The sequence below is a fragment of the Oncorhynchus mykiss genome, chromosome 10, assembly GCF_013265735.2.
Source record: "Oncorhynchus mykiss isolate Arlee chromosome 10, USDA_OmykA_1.1, whole genome shotgun sequence".
Classification (NCBI taxonomy): domain Eukaryota; kingdom Metazoa; phylum Chordata; class Actinopteri; order Salmoniformes; family Salmonidae; genus Oncorhynchus; species Oncorhynchus mykiss.
The window spans coordinates 49,736,813-49,754,088 of NC_048574.1; the positions used below are offsets into that span (position 1 = coordinate 49,736,813).

At 40.6% G+C, this 17,276-nt stretch overlaps 1 protein-coding gene across 3 annotated transcripts; it reads left to right on the forward strand.

The window, feature by feature from the left end:
- The first annotated feature begins 8,274 nt into the window (after positions 1-8,274).
- LOC110534196 (putative monooxygenase p33MONOX) lies at positions 8,275-16,255 on the forward strand. 3 transcript variants are annotated; one of them, XM_021618914.2, is made up of 9 exons: positions 8,275-8,417; positions 9,641-9,770; positions 10,277-10,383; positions 10,579-10,769; positions 11,064-11,184; positions 11,402-11,529; positions 11,809-11,933; positions 12,118-12,299; positions 14,827-16,255. In XM_021618914.2, the coding sequence occupies exons 3-9, from the start codon at positions 10,359-10,361 to the stop codon at positions 15,039-15,041; spliced, it is 987 nt and encodes a 328-aa protein (XP_021474589.1). In that variant the 5' UTR covers positions 8,275-8,417; positions 9,641-9,770; positions 10,277-10,358; the 3' UTR covers positions 15,042-16,255. The 3 variants fall into 3 exon arrangements, with proteins under 3 accessions (XP_021474589.1, XP_021474590.1, XP_021474588.1); XM_021618915.2 differs by lacking the exon at positions 8,275-8,417 and adding an exon at positions 8,762-8,957 and having other exon boundaries at positions 10,299-10,383; XM_021618913.2 differs by lacking the exon at positions 8,275-8,417 and adding an exon at positions 8,764-8,957.
- Positions 16,256-17,276: the final 1,021 nt, after the last annotated feature.

Below are 17,276 nucleotides of genomic sequence, written 5' to 3' on the forward strand. Positions count from 1 at the left end.
ATAATGCATTAACCTTATCTCTATCAAATGGTCCATGAAGGGACCAACTCAGAATACTTTTCTTACCCCTTACGTACATCTACGTTTGGGTGTGCAACTTTGTATATTATTATTATTATTATTTCCATTATTACATCATCAAATCTCCAGTAATCAATTATAAAACACAAACAATTTCTCATTCATGTTTTCATATCTTCACAGAATCAATATATTGGAACCCCAAGAGAACATTCCATATGGAAATGTATCCAAATCTCACTTCTCTATTTTCACTACTCATAGCTCTCAGGCTGCATAGACACTTATCCTATGCCTACAAACAACACTGCCAATGCCAAATCCCCACTCTGGGATTTAGGATCCTTGTCACTTTTATTTTCACTACAAATTCATTTTTAAATTGACTTACTGAAATTCAGTGAGTTGTCCTATTCAGATTCGTGAATGTGATGTGTTCCCCCAGGCAATCATCAGTGGAAGTCTGGTCAGGGAGGGTCCACGTTGTGTTTGGCTGGACAGGAATTTCCTTACCTCTCCCACGGAGAGTGCCACCGGTGTCTCCTACGCAGACCTTCACTGATGCTCCCCCCAGACAGAATTGCACATCCTTTTTTGTGATGCCATTAAACTCGGTTCACCCGCAACGCACTATGTAGTAGAGCATCCAACTTCTGACACCAATCCTATCCTAGTTCCTCTCTCACACACACAAAATAGAGTGACCAGTTCCTACAACCTAAATCATGTCATTGCATGGCTGCTAAAATTTGTTGTTGAAACACTGGAGAACTAATCCAAATTTGTATCTTACCCACATAAAAAGTAAACAGTTTTGCTATGATACTTAGTTTCAACTGTATGAGAAACAGTTATTGTGGGCTGTGGGCTTCAATTCTACAGAAGTATTTTCTTATGTCTAAAATGAGGTTATGTTTATAGCTATCACAGGTGCACCTTACTATTTTATACCATATCATTTCAATGCATGTCTTACTGATCAGTTCCACAGGCTCACCTAGTTGAGAACGTTCCTCAGAACTTCACACACTAGTCTCGTTGCCCCGGTCACCAGGCTCAGCTAATTGAGGGTGCTCCTCACAGCCTCCCACACTAGTCTTGTTGCCTAGAACCAACAGGCTCACCTAATTGAGAGTGCTCCTCAGAATCTCCCACACTAGTCTTGTTGCCTAAGGTCCACCAGTTGCTACTGGCTTTTTACAGAAATAATTGCTTTCAAGAAAAAAAAACATTCTCACCTCTATAGTCTATGTTCAGGATGCTGTATACACCTGCTGATGCGTCCTACTTGGATCTTAAGCGGGTGCCATCTGCTCACTCTTGGAGTGTGGTTTGCCCTGAGTACCCAATGGGGGTTACTCCTGTGCACAGTTTACCCAGGTCCTCAGGAGCAGTCAGCAGATGAAGGTCAGCATCCCATCCTTGTTGCCAAGAATGACATGGAAGTGCTAAAGAATCAGGAGAGACTTAGATAATTCTTTAAGCAATCAAACTTTAATATCAATTCATTATCACAATAATGGAGCTGGTCAACAACCACCTGTAGGTGAGCCCGAAAGTACAGGAAATGCTGGAGTCTTATATAGTAGACCTAAGAATACTTAGTCATGGCTGGTTCCACCCCTCGCCAGGGCATCATAAGCTACCTTGTTTTCTTCTTGTGGCTATGTGTGTCAGGTCATAGCGTACAAACAAGTGATAACATTAGTTCCATAACTCCTCTCTGTTCAAGCCAGCCGCTGTTCTCTTCATATCTCCACACACAGTGGTGTAAAGTACTAGAGTAAAAATACTTTCAAGTACTACTTAAGTAGTATCTGTACTTCATTTATATTTTTGACTACTTTTACTTTACTATATTCCTAAAGAAAATTTACTTTTTTACTCTGACACCCAAAAGTGCTAGTTCCAATTTTAATGCTTAGCTATCTGTACAGGAAAAAGGTCAAATTCACACACTTATCAAGAGAACGTCCCAAGTCATTCCTACTGCCTCTGGTGGACTCACTAAACATAAATGCTTCCTTTGTAAATTGTCTGAGTGTTGGAGTGTGCCCTTGGCTGTCAAAGAAAATGATTAAAAAAGGACATTGTCCCATCTGGTTTGCTAAATATAAGGAATTTGATGTATAGCATTTACTTTTACTCAAATATGACAATTTAGTACTTTTTCAAACCACTGTACTTAAAACCTGTTACGGATGATGCGAATTCTCGCAGCTTTTCGCAACTTTTTGTTAAAAATCGCGCAACATTTCAACGTCCTGCTACTCATGCCAGGAACATAGTATATGCATATGATAAGTATGTGTGTATAGAAAACACTCTGAGTTTCTAAAACTGGTTAAATCATGTCTGTGGCTATAACAGAACGTGTTCAGGAGTAAAAATCCCAGGGAAAACTGTTCACCAAAAACACAAAAAAAAATATTCATCCGCCAGTCTTTGAATGGTCTAAGGCGATAGAAAATAGATGACAACGCGCCGTTTACAACGCCTACAGCTTCCACACGATGTCGCCAATACTGGCATTTCATTGCAAGTCCTTGGTGGGATGACGTATAGGCACTTCCTGTCTTGGGGTGCACCCAGGAAATTATGAAAGTGAAAAATATGGACGATGATTTCAAGACTTGCTGCTATCGAATACAGATCGCCCCGTGATCAATTTGATCGATTATTAACGTTTATTAATACCTAAAGTTGGTTTACAAAAGTAGTTTGAAGTGATTTGTAAAAGTTTATAGGCAACTTTTTTTATTTTAAAAAGTGACGTTGCATCTTGTAAAGGTGAATTTTCCTTGGATCAGACAGCCTTCATAAATGGACATTTTGGGCATACTTTGACGGATTTAATTGGGAAAAAGACCCAAATGTGATGTTTATGGGACATATAGAAGTGCCAACAAAGAAGCTCGTCAAAGGTAATGAATGTTTTATATTTTATTTCTGCGTTTTGTGTAGCGCCGGCTACCGCAAAATCTTTTGTTTAGGTCTCGTTCAGGTATTTTGGGGGGTGCATGCTATCAGATAATAGCTTCTCATGCTTTCGCCGAAAAGCATTTTACAAATCTGACATGTTGGCTAGATTCACAACGAGTGTAGCTTTAATTGAGTACCTTGCATGTGTGTTTTAATGAAAGTTTGAGTTTTATCGAGTACTACGAGTGGCGCTCTGAAATTTTCGCTGATTTTGGTTCCTGTACAGGAACCACAATACGTAAGAGGTTTTAAGTACATTTAAAATCTGATACTTTTACGTAAGTTTTTATTTCACCTTTATTTAACCAGGTAGGCCAGTTAAGAACAAGTTCTTATTTACAACTGCGACCTGGCCAAGATAAAGCAAAGCAGTGCGACAAAAACACAATTACACACATGGGCTAAACAAATGTACAGTCAATAACAATAGAACATCTGTATACAGTGTGCAAATGAAGTGAGGTAAGGCAATAAATAGGCCATGGTGGCAAAGTAATTACAATTTAGCAATTAACACTGGAGTGATAGATGTGCAGATGAGGATATGCAAGTATAAATACTAGTGTGCAAAAGAGCAGAAAAAAAACAAATATGGGGATGAGGTAGGTAGTTGGATGGGCTATTTACAGATTGGCTGTGCACAGCGATAGGCCAACACCAAACGAGGTGTTGGCTTTGGTGATGACCAGTGAAATATACCTGCTGGAGCACGTGCAAGGGTGGGTTTTGCTATGGTGACTAGTGAGGTCAGATAAGGTGGCACTTTACCTAGCAAAGACTTACATATGACCTGGAGCCAGTGGGTTTGGCGACGAATATGTAGCGAGTACCAGCCAACGAGAACATACATGTCACAGTGGTGGGATGTATATGGGGCTTTTTACTGGGTTACTTCCACTGGAGTCATTTTATATTAAGGGATCTTTACTTTAACATCATACTTGAGTAACGCACACCTCTTGGGGGGGGGGGGGGGGGGGGGATACAACACCATGTTACACGCAACTCCCCGTGGAGTGAATGAGGTATGTGATTGTAGATGCGAGTAAGGATGACAGAGGCAGAGAATATTACCGTTTACAGGGAATTTATTATTTCTTCACACGGTAATTTGGGGGAAAAGGGGTTGGACGGAACCAAAGCAAAGAAGGTTAAAGAGTCCCTCCCCTCTCTTAACACCACCTGGCGCGCTAACCACAATACAGGGGGTGGTCCGCCGAGGCCTTACCTAGTGTGCATAGACAGAGTACATACTATGGGTATATGTATGCCCACAGGTCTCTTGCCTAAGCACTCCCAAGGAGCCTTCCTCTTCCCACTGGGAACAAAAACAGAATAATTAATAACATAAAGTGAACAATTTCAATCATCAAAAACACTGTCCTTTTGAAATAAACATACCTCAGCAGGACCGGCTACAAAAACTGTCTTTGAGAAACAACCAACACAGAACATCAAAGAAGCTCTCCCTTCCTCAAAGGAACACTGGCTTTTCAAGCTACAGAAGGAGATTGTAATCGCAGACAGCTGTATCCCCTGATGAGAGGGCGGGGTCAGAGCTCCAATCTGCAATGGGGCTGACCAATCAGCTGCTTCGGACTTCAGGAAGCCATTTCCTGAAATACACATTCAAACACATACAAACCCAAAACAACACAGAAACTGGGGAACGTAACAGTATGACAATTGAGTACTTTTTCCACCTCTGTCCACACAGCTGTGCCCTTGGAAGATAGTAGAAGACAGAATGGACTGAAAAACTGTGGTCACTCTCAGAGACTCTTGACTGTGTGACTAAGTTGAACAGAAGCAGAGTGTAAAAATAGCAGCTTCTTCTTACAAGACCTTCAAACAGACAGTGGAAATGTACAGGTTTAAGGCTCCTACAGCGCATGTGCATAACAAAGTTTAGCATTAAGAACTATTAAAGTAATTCTTCATTACATTGTCTTTGCTATACAAGCTTAAAGAGGTTATACAGGATTTCGCCCTCACACTGTTGGAGGAGCGATTGGAAAGGTAGGAGGGACATCCCAGCTTCAAGTGGTTTCAGATTTCACATCCACACCGGTGCAAAAAACGTATACTACTCTGTCCGTGGTGAACAAAATAAACAAAATCATCTAGGCTCTTGAAATGCATCTGTGGATCGGTAGATGTGCTGTGCATTGTACTAAACGGTTATTACACTGCTATAGACTGTCACTACACTATTATTGACTGTTCTAAACACGTATTACTTTTACATGTTTTAATTGAGCCTTTATTTAACTAAGCCAGTCAGTTAAAACTTCTTATGGCTGGGGGCAGTATTGAGTAGCTTGGCTGAATAAGGTGCCCACAGGTGCCCAGAGTAAAATGCCTGCTACTCAGTCCCAGTTGCTAATATATGCATATTATTGGTATTTTCGGATAGAAAACACTCTGAAGTTTCTAAAACTGTTTGAATGATGTCTGTGAGTATAACATAACTCATATGGCAGTAAAAACATGAGAAAAAATCCAACCAGGAAGTGGTAAATCTGAGGTTGGTAGTTTTTCAACTCATTCCCTATTGAAGATACAGTGGGATATTGGTCATGTTGCACTTCCTAATGCTTCTACTATATGTCAACAGTCTTTAGAACCTAGTTTGATGCTTCTACTGTAAAGTGGGGGCGAATGAGAGGGGAATGAGTCAGAGGTATGGCAGAATGCTTTGAGCTCGTGACGCTCGTTCATGTAAGAGGTAGCTTGCGTTCCATCGATAAAGGAATTCTCCGGTTGGAACATTATTGAAGATTTATGTTAAAAACATCCTAAAGATTGATTCTATACATTGTTTGACATATTTCTACGGACTGTAACAGAACTTTTTGACATTTTGTCTGCTCCTAGTGAACGCGCTTCGGGACTTTGGATTTGTTTACAAAACGTGCTAACAAAAGTAGCTATTTGGACATAAATGATGGACATTATCGAAAAAAACAAACATTTATTGTGGAACTGGGATTCCTGGGAGTGCATTCTGATGAAGATCATCAAAGGTAAGTGAATATTTATAATGCTATTTCTGACTAATGTTGACTGCACAATATGGCGGATATGTTTTTGGCTTGTTTGGTCTCTGAGCGCCGTACTCAGATTATAGTATGGTGTGCTTTTTCCGTAAAGCTTTTTTTGAAATCTGACACAGTGGTTGCATTAAGGAGAAGTGTATCTAAAGTTCCATGCATAACACTTGTATTTTCATCAACATTTATAATGAGTATTTCTGTAAATTGATGTGGCTCTCTGCAAAATCACGGATGTTTTTGGAACTACTGAACATAACGCGCCAATGTATACTGAGATTTTTTGATAGAAATATGAACTTTATTGAACAAAACATATATGTATTGTGTAATATGAAGTCCTATGGGTGTCATCTGATGAATATCATCAAAGGTTAGTGATTAATTTTCTCTCTATTTCTGATTTTTGTGACTCCTCTCTTTGGCTGGAAAAATGGCTGTGTTTTTCTGTGACTTGGCTCTGACCTAACATAATCGTTTGTGGTGCTTTTGCCGTATTGCCTATTTGAAATCGGGCACTGTGGTGGGATTAACAAGAAGTGTATCTTTAAAATGGTGTGAAATACTTCTATGTGTGAGGAATTTTAATTATGGGATTTCTGTTGTTTTGAATTTGGCGCCCTGCACTTTCACTGGCTGTTGTCATATCGATCCCATTAGCGGGATCTCAGCCCTAAGAAGTTTTAAAGAACAAATTCTTATTTACAATGATGGCCTACCCTGGCCAAACCCTAACCATGCTCGGCCAATTGTGCGCCGCCCTATGGGGCTCCCAATCACGGCCGGTTGTGATACAGCCTGAAATCGAACCAGGGTCTGTAGTGACACCTCTAGCACTGAGATGCAGTGCCTTAGACCACTGCTCCAGTCGAGAGCAAATTCTTACATTGCTACAGTACAATGTTAAAACAATAGACCTACATTGTGAAGAGTGGGTGAAATCATAAATGGTTTGCATTAGCACAGGAGCTTAAGGGGACCAGTTGTCCATATAAAATAAGTAAATTACTGGAGACAAAACAAGTCACAGACACAGACAAAAAAAATACATTTAATGAGGCTAACATTCTAAAATCTTACCAAGACAACATCATCAAAAGAGAGTTAATCTTGCCAAAAACTATAAACCTTGAGATAATGTTGATATTTTTTCATGAGCAAGTCTTCACTACCAAATTCTAAATCTAGCTACAGTGTTGTGTGTTTTTAGAATCCGTTTTTATGAAATTCGAAATATGCCCGAAAATTTGCTGCAATTGCTGGCTGAACCAGTTTCACATCAATCCAGAATTACGCAAAATGCCAGTTCACACATTCAATGATTAATACTCCCTCTAGCTAGCTAGTGTAGTGAAATTGTAGATAATAGAACAAATTGGTTTTCATGATAAGGCAGTTATTTTCTTTTCTGCTGTGATTGAGTTCTGCGTCACACAGCTTTCCAGATACCTGCGCTAGCTGCGACACTATGGTGTTGGCCAAATGTTACAAAATAGTGAGGCGCAGTGCCAGCTGTCAAAATCAGATACATGCTGATTTCAGTGAACAGTCCCATAACTTTGGTGCTGCAGTACAACTTCATCAACAAACTGGCAAATTAGCTACCGTAATGGCCATTCAAACAAGCTCACACTAGGCTGCTAGCAGGTGCGAGTTTGCTCAGTTGATCAGCATGGTTTGCCATAGTAACCACTAGCCAGTGAGGATTGCTGCGGAAAGTGGAGTAATTTTCTGAATAAATCCCCACAGGGGAGGTGTCAAGATACCCATAAAGCCTAGCCGTCCACCATTCACTTTTCCCATAGGGGATTTTTAGAAACACTTCAAATAAGGGCCGTGTTTTGTGCAGGTTTACCCTGGCGTGACGTTTGGATAACCATGTACATCTCTCTCAGACAAGGTGACTTTTATCAATATAGTCTGCTTTATTTACTCACAGATTCGAAAATGCTAGTTCGATGACTGCGCATTCTGACTGAGTGAAAGCAAATGTGGCTGCCCTCTGCCACACACACACACCACTCGGCGCGCTGCTCTTAATCTGCAGGGTTTTTTTGCATTGAGAATGTGCAGACAGGTGTTTTTTCCCCAACATCTATTTAGGCATATTAAAACACTTCCCCTTTTTGATCAGGAGTATCATTCGATCCGACTACCAACAGTCAATTTATGGATATGATTACGCATACGATTATGGCCATGTAGGCCCACCCCTGGTCCTGCAGCACGCCCTGAAAAATCTGAAAAGAATACAAACAAATCATAGCCAGACATTCAGAGGTCGACACAGCAAGTTCAGGAGAGAAAGAGTGAGAACGAGGCGCTCGAACACTGGTTGCGACACTGTGTCCCAGTTAACAGGTAGCCCTGGATTGGGCCAATCAATATGAAAATGTTATCCTCAAAACATTTTTAAATCATGTTATTTTAAGAGTTGACAGTAGCTTAAAAAATACGTTAATACGTCCAGCAACAGTGTTGGTATTGTATTGTTATATTTGTTGTTGTTGTTGTTTTACTGGGGACTATAATGAAAAACACTGTATACATATATATACAGTAAATCGATATTTGTTAAATTATTTAAATTATGTATTGTTTGTATTTTCAATAAATGTAAGTCTAAGCTGCTTTAAACGATATACTTTTTACAATGTTAAATCAGAAAAACGTTCAGTAACAGTCATGTAACATTTTGTCAGGGGGACTTTTATTTGCAGTATGATCACGTGGCCGAGGTTCACAACGCTCGGACTTTCCTCATCACATTGGGAGCTGGGTATTATCATGGGCGAGATGTTTCTCAGTTGTTCTGAAACCTTTCCCGTTGACATTGTAACGTTACGACCGTCTTCATCGTCTACGTGTCTGTTTTAAGCGACGTGGGAGGCGTTAAATCTGGTAAATGGAAACGAAATGATACATGTTAGATTGCGTTTTTCATTCAATTACCATTGTTGTCGTTACAGCACCATAATCGCTCGCTGTAGCTTGATATGGCTGCCAATCTGCTTCATAATGCATTTGAAATAGTATGTCAGGCATTATAATTTATTTGTCCAACAAAACTGCTTTTGGTGATGGAAGAACAGGAAGAGCAGCCGCGCGCTATTCTATTTTACTCGCTGTGTCCATCATCACCGGTCTACACCGGTTGATCCAGCGCAACATTCACAGCCATTGCATTGCATAACGGATTGCGCATAGAGTGAGATAATCCTAGGCAGCAACACTCACATGCATTGCATTTTATTTGTTCCATTTAAATTACGTAAATCGATGACAGTTGTTGTTAACTTGCATTGATAATTAGAAATGGTTACAGATGATCCCAATGAACGTGTGCCATATGCAGGGACATTAGTGTTTATATAGGTAGCCATTGTATTAAGTACGAGTTCCCACACACAGTTTGCGGTATACTGTGCTGTATGCCTTTGGATGATGACGATGATAATGGGTAGTGTCAGCTATTATCTGCTCTAGAGCTCTTGTTTTTCTGAGCATAGCCAGAGAGTGCCCCAGCCAAAGACCGCCTGTCTGTCATGTCTTCTGCTGATTGCTGTATTTTGGTTCCTTTTCAGCTTCACAGGGCTGTGCTCCTTTGCATCTCCCACAATGCTTTGTCAGCAGGCCTTACCGTCCGAGAGTGAGCCAGATAATAAACCCAGCCTATTGTAGGGGTCATTACCTCTATTCAGCACTACACACACGGTAAGCATGGGCAAGCCTTTGCCTCTGTTATCTAACCTAACCTACATTTCAGGTTGTATTTGTCAGTAAAGACTTTGGCCTCCCTGACACAGATGACTCCAGATTGCTTTCTCAAATAGCACCCGGGAGAATAGAACACCAGAACAGAGCACAACACCATATCAGCTGCCAAGCAGTGAAACATTGACTCACCTGAGCAGCGCAATGTTGTCAATAAACAAGCTGTTACCCTTGTTTTAATTACGGTTGCTTACCGTCTTTGGCCACCTGCTCAAGCATGCAACTGGGTGTTTCGTCCTTTTCCCCCATGGTTATCTGGATCACTCACTTCTAAGTAGTGCATGTTCATATTGCATACATCATTTTGATTATGACATTATTTCTCTGAGGTGAGCATGTACACTGTACATTTCATTATGAATAGCCTAAAATGATCACAAAATAGGTTGTTCTGTGTTGGTGAAATTAGATACTGGTATTCAAAATAGTCTGCTTGTCCCTTAAAGGTCCAGTCCAATCTTTTGTCAGGTTGGATTAATCTGAACAATAACCCATTGTGAGCCATAACAGAGACAGCCTTCTGCAACAATGTCCAGGTCAGGAGATATACCAGGTAAGGATGGGGGGCAGTAAGAGTGGGCATTGCAGTGTTGTGTACTTGTTTAAAATGGTGATGGTATACTGTATGGAAACATATGCTTCCAACGCCTATAGAGTGGCAAGATACACTGATCATCATATTATGTATTTTGAGCACATTTGAAGTTATTTTAGACAGTGTTTTAATGCTTGAACATTCCCTCCCCAGCCCTGGAGTCTGGGACCCCAGAGGGGCTCCTGGGAGGCATGTCCCTGCCCGTTGGCATGACCCGCCGTGCCATGAGCTATGATGACAACATGGAGGCGCCCATGTCGCCCCCTCCCTCTGACATCAACATCAACAACCTATGGGGGAGGAGGCCCGTGGTACCAGACAGGAGGTTCAGTCTTCTGGCTGAGGTAGATATGACACACAATGCTCCACTGATCTATAGCCTCACGTAGTTAAGATAGTGATCCGTGTTCGTCCATATTCATAAAGCGTCTCAGAGTAGAAGTGTTGATCTAGATTCACGTCCCCCCCTGTCCATGTGATGTTATTCATAATGATCTAAAAGACTAAACTGATTCTAGATCAGCCCTCATACTCCAACACACTTTATGGATATGATCCCAGGTGTTTCTATTCATACAAATGTTCATCTAGCTGCCTGTGTGATCCATGTTTTGTTTTTTTAATCTCTTGTTTTAAAGGAGGATGAATCTGGAAATGCCCTGACCCATGCTGCCACGTTTGACGCTGGTCTCAGGCCACATATGCCAGTAGTGGTGAAAGCCAAAGCCTCCTCCATCATTATGAACTCTCTGATGACCAGTAAGACTCTTCACTGTGATAATGAATGAGGATTACTGTATTATCAACGTGAGCTCATCCAATCCTGTTGCTCATTAATGGAACACTGATTAGGGTGGGGTGGGGGTGATCTATAGAGTACTAGTCAAAAGTTTGGAGACACTTACCCGTTCCAGGGTTCGCTTATTTTTACTATTTCCTACATTATTAATATATTATGTCCTCTGTGTTTTTCCAGAGCAAACCCAGGACAGCATGTACAGGTTTGAGCAGCAGGCTGGGCTGAGAGACACTGTCTACACGCCCCACAAGGGCCTCACTTCCGAGGAGACCCGCCACCACCATCGCATGCCAGAGTCATTCCATGTGAGTCTTTATTTTATCGCTTACTGTGGCCCTACTTTATTATCTGGAGTCTGATAATTATTAACAGGAAAATAATACTAATATTTTATGAATAATATTTTATAAATTGTATTATTTTCGCTGATTGGTTTGGTAAAGCATCAACAGTGTAATCAATGAATGCTCCAAATCTCAATTAGCAATCTACAGTATGTCAAAGAGGAGTGATTATTGAGATTTAACTGTTAATAATATTGATCATACTATATATTTTTTCCCCTTTTGTTGTATTGCCTGTAGAAAATGAATATTCAAAGTATGGACATGGGAGCAGGACATAAGGGAGGACACGAGGACAAGCAAACATCATCTGCTCAGTCCACCCCAAATAGCACTCCTCAGAGCTCACCCAAACAGAAACGCAGGTAAGTGCAACCATGTCCTCATTACCAGCTGTTTATGGAAACATGCTGTACTTTGACCCTGAACACCAAATACACGTGCCCTTGCCCACCTTATCTACCTATGTATATGAGCATGAGTATAATGCCTGTTCAGTGGCAACTGTAAAGTGGTTGACCGTCTGGCATTTCTCTGTGTTCCTGGCAGGGGCTGGTTCACCAGCCAGAGCACAACGGTCACTAGCTCAGACCTCAGTACCAGCTCTAATATGAGTGTGGACATGGGTGCTGATGAGGGGGGAGGAGCAGTCGAACGCTGGGGTGTCTTTGGACCACGTCCTGTGGTCCAGAAATCCACTACCGACACCGGTGCGGACCACACAAACACAGGTAAATGGGATTTGGGAAGGGTGATGATACTTAACATGTTTTCGTTTGGTAATGGTGTTCATCTAAACCAGGGGTCCTTCAACTTTTCCTGTGACCCAAATCGTCCTCCAACAACTCAAAATTAAGAAGAAATAGTGTGTGATTATAGATGTATTCTCCGAATTTGCGATCCATCTCTCACATGCCCAGGGCCCACTTTGGATCCCGACTCGTCGTTTTAGAAACCCTGTTTAGCTGTAATCCAGTTTATAGGTTGGCTCAATGTTCTTTGATGTGAATTACACATGAATACGATTGTTTTTACTTGGTTGTGTACTACATCAGTACACTTTATTTTCTTTGTGTACCAGATATCTTTTATCTGTGTTGCCTTGACGCTTTTAACAAATGATCCATTTATCAGGTGTTTATAGAGTCAACGAAAAGTTTTGATCATATACAGTCACTTCCAAAGTTATTGGCAAGAGGAGAAAAAAACGACTAAAAAATAAATAATACAAATACTGAGCTATATTGCATGCTCCAAAAACATGGACAACTGTATTATTTTATACTAATGATATTGTTTAGATAGATTTTGATTAAATAGTAAAAAAAAAATAATAATCTCAAAATGATAGGTTTCAAAATTATTGGCACCCCTGTTTTGCAACCTCCCCTGGCAAGGACAATGACACTGGGCCTTTTTCTAAAATGTTTTATGAGATTAGAGCTCACATCCTTGATATCCTTCGTCTGCGCTTATGGACTGCCCTCTTCAATTCAAACCACAGGTTTTCAATGGGGTTTAAGTCCGGAAACTAAGATTTCCATTGCAAGTTGTTGATGTTGTGGTCAATTAACCATTTCTATGTGGATTTTGATGTGTGCTTGGAATCATTGAATTGCTGGAAGATATACTTGCTGCCAAGTTTCAGCCTCCTGGGAGAGGCAACCAGGTTTTTGTCTAGTCCTGTTTACTGGTTCATGATGCTGTTGACCTTAGCAAGTACCCCAGGAACAGTGGATGCAAAACAGGCCTGTAACATAAATGATCCACCTACATATTTTACCTGCGGTCCTTTTCTGCACATGCATTGTTCTTTCAATGCCGAAACCACCGCTGGTGTGTTTGGCCATAGATCTCTATTTTCGTCTCATCTGACCGTAGCTCCTGGTTCCAATAAAATCAAATTGAATTTGTCACATGCGCTGAATACAACATCTTACAAGCCCATCATTTTAACCAACAATGCCATTTTAAGAAAAATAAGTGTTTAGAAAGTATTTACTAAAATAAACTAAAGTAACAAATAAATAATACAAAAAAAAGATTTTTTAAAAAGAATAATAAAATAACAGTAGCGAGGCTATATACAGGGGGTACAGGTACCGAGTCAATGTGCGGGGGCACAGGTTAGTCAAGGTAATTGAGGAAATATGTACAGTACCAGTCAAAAGTTTGGGCACAGCTACTCATTCAAGGGTTTTGCTTTATTTTTACTATTTTCTACATTGTAGAATAAATAGTGAACACATAAAAACTATGAAATAACACATATGGAATCATGTTGTAACCCAAAAAGTGTTAAACAAATACAATTTATTTTATATTCTTCAAAGTAGCCACTGTTTGCCTTGATGACAGCTTTGCACACACTTGACATTCTCTCAACCAGCTTCAACTGGAATGCTTTTCCAACAGTCTTGAAGGAGTTCCCACAAATGCTGAGCACCTGTTGGCTGCTTTTCCATCACTCTGCGGTCCAGCTCATCCCAAACCATCTCAATTTGGTTGAGATCGGGTGATTGTGGAGGCCAGGTCATCAGATGTAGCACTCCATCACGCTCCTTCTTGGTCAAATATCCCTTACACAGACTGGAGGTGTTTTGGGTCATTGTCCTGTTGAAAAACAAATGATAGTCCCACTAAGTGCAAACCAGATGGGATGGCGTATTGCTGCAGAATGCTGTGGTAGCCATGCTGGTTAAGTGTGCCTCGAATTCAAAATAAATCACAGTGTCACCATTATTATTATTATTATTTTTTTTACCCATTGCCTGATTTTATGAAGGTCAACAACCATTTGTCTCTTTTTGTTTGTGAGTTCTTTGCCTTTTCCAATGGCAATGGATGACAAATGGATTTTACATGCGTTTTACCTTATTTTTATTCCCCAGTGAAACAGGAAGCCATAGAATGTCACAATACATTTTCTCTGAGATTAATTTTAAAAAGTTTAACGTTAATGCAGATTTCATTTTGTTTGATTTAATCGACACAATTCTTTAGGGGTGGCAATAATTTTGAGATCTGTTGATTTTTAGATAAAGTATTACTTTTTAAACAAAATCTCTTTCTCTTAGCAATTGTATTAGTATGAAATAATATAATTTCCCAAATCTTTCTGAGCTTACAACAGCTCAGTATTTTATTATTTATTTTAAGAAGTCTTTCGCTTACCTTTATCAAGGGTGTCAATCATTTTTGGAGGCGACCTGCACTTATTGCTCCTACCTAAGATAAGTCCTGTGTTTTTCTCTCCAGGGGGTTTTGCTCTCCAGTCTTACCGCGGGGCCCAGAAGCCCACCCCCATGGAGGTGATGAAGGCACAGGCCACTCGGTTGGCTGATGACCCTGCTGTCGACAAACAGGCCCCACCCAAGATGGAGATCCCCACCATGGAGGGCAGTAGACGGTCAGCCCGGCCGCACAAACTCAAACCTCGAGACATGAACATCCTCACTCCCTCAGGCTTCTGAGAGGTACCATGTCGTCACTACTCCCTAATGTTCTACTCGGTCAAGTTGTTGTAGCTGGTCTACCCTCTTTCCTTTCCTGACTTTCCTGATCTGAAATGAGGTCCCTTTAATGTATGTGACTGAATCTGAGAATCTTTACCATTTCCAAAAAGAAAAGCATCCTGTTGTGTTTGATACTATCGTATTTGGTTTTGAAGTTTTCCTCTCTTGCACTAAAAGTCGTTTATTTTTGTTTCTATTTGTGTGATAAGGTTATTGTGCCATGTTGATTTTGTTTTGCATCATCCTTTGTCTTGTAAAGGAACTGTGTATTTTGACTTTGTATTTATGGTCCAACTGTGAAAACGTTCTGATACATGACAGTGTGCAAATAGTTACTCTCACACTGTTTGATAAAATAAAAAACGGCCACACTGTGTAGTGGTTTGCTCATTCTGTTTGCTTGTGAATCTCATTCAACCTGAAGTACCACTAGCTTTTCATTGTCTGCAGATTTATATGCCGATAAGATGTAATGATTCTCATTGTCATGTCTCCCAAGAACTTTGTGGTGATTATTGTTCACCCTCGATGAAGTGTGGTTATTGTGCATCCGCATTCTTCCTGTCAAGACGACCCTTTTGAAGTTAAAACGCTGTTAGTAAAACACTGCAGTAGAATATTAATATGACATGTTACATATTTACCAGTGAAGTATGTAATGATTTGACCAACCCTGTTCAGGTGTTTTTCTATTTATTTTACATGGCTGTCCATATGTATGTATGTCTTCTGTGGACTTTGTTGTAAATATCTGAATAAAAAATAATTCTAACATTCAACAAAATCTGGTTCCATCAACCATCCAGAAACAGTGGACAGTGGAAACAGTGGAAATATGGTCAGCGCTGCACAGGTTAAAGAACCCGGTGGTGAAGGATGGGTTTTCCATTGTGATTTAGAAATTGAAGTAGTTGTACATTTCATAAGGCAAGATCAGCTACCACTGATTGATAGCCATAGAAAACTGCTATTTCACACTGTGAAGTGATCGTCAATAATTCAGCAGGAATACTAATGATTACCAGTAGATGGCATCAGCTCCTTTGTAACACAGTCTCTGAATTGGCTGGATAACTCTCATGGAATGCAACGCTGGGATTTCATTTAATCTGTCTCACCGATATGTGATATTTCAGTTTTTTATTTGTAATAAATGTGCCAAAAATGTTTGACCTGTTTTTACTTTGTCATTGTGGGTAGATTGATGAGCGATTAAAAAAAATAAAAATAATCAATTTTAGAGTAACTGAATGTGGAAAAAGTTGTGTGGTCTGAATCCACTGTGTAGGCTTAGGCGTCCACCATAATATATTAAAATGTATTCATTAGAAAGGGTATGAGGCACAACATCTCTGTGGGCCACAACAAGAGATATGGGGGAGAAGCCAAGTGTAGTAAAGACAAAAATACATTAGGGACTCTCCCTCACCCACATTTCCATTCATTCCCAGTCTTACCATAGCCTATTCTGCAAACTGAAGGCCAGCACTTCATTTTGGGCGTCATACCTTTTCTAATTAATACATTAATTAATTATGGTGGACGCCTAAGCCTAGAGTGGATTCAGGTGACAAAGCAAAAACAGGTAAAACATTTTTGCCACATTTATTACAAATAAAAAACTGAAATATCACATTTACATAAGTATTCAGACCCTTTACTTAGTACTTTGTTGAAGCGCCTTTGGCAGCGATTACAGCCTTGAGTCTTCTTGGGTATGACGCTACAAGCTTGGCACACCTGTATTTGGGGAGTTTTTCCCATTCTTCTCTGCTGATCCTCTCAAGCTCAGTCAGGTTGGATGGGGAGCGTCACTGCACAGATATTTTCAGGTCTTTCCACAGATGTTCGATCAGGTTCAAGTCCAGGCTCTGGCTGGGCCACTCAAGGACATTCAGAGACTTTTCCCGATGCTACTCCTGCGTTGTCTTGGATGTGTGCTTAGGGTTGTTGTCCTGCTGGAAGGTGAAGCTTCACCCCAGTCTGAGGTCCTGAGAGCTCTTGAGCAGGTTTTCATCAAGGATCTCTGTACTTTGCTCCGTTCAACTTTCCCTCGATCCTGACTGGTCTCCCAGCGCCTGCCGCTGAAAAACATCCCCAGAGCATGATGCTGCCACCACCATTCATCACCATAGGAATGGTGCCAGGTTTCCTCCAGACGTGACGCTTGGCATTCAGGCCAAAGAGTTCAAT

What these genes read in the sequence shown, in the direction of transcription:
- LOC110534196 (XM_021618914.2), top strand. Translation starts at nt 10,359, where the DNA reads ATGTCCAGGTCAGGAGATATACCAG. An exon ending in TCACCCAAACAGAAACGCAG is followed by an intron (nt 11,934 to 12,117) that starts GTAAGTGCAACC and finishes TGTTCCTGGCAG; the next exon opens with GGGCTGGTTCACCAGCCAGA. An exon ending in TGCGGACCACACAAACACAG is followed by an intron (nt 12,300 to 14,826) that starts GTAAATGGGATT and finishes TTTTCTCTCCAG; the next exon opens with GGGGTTTTGCTCTCCAGTCT.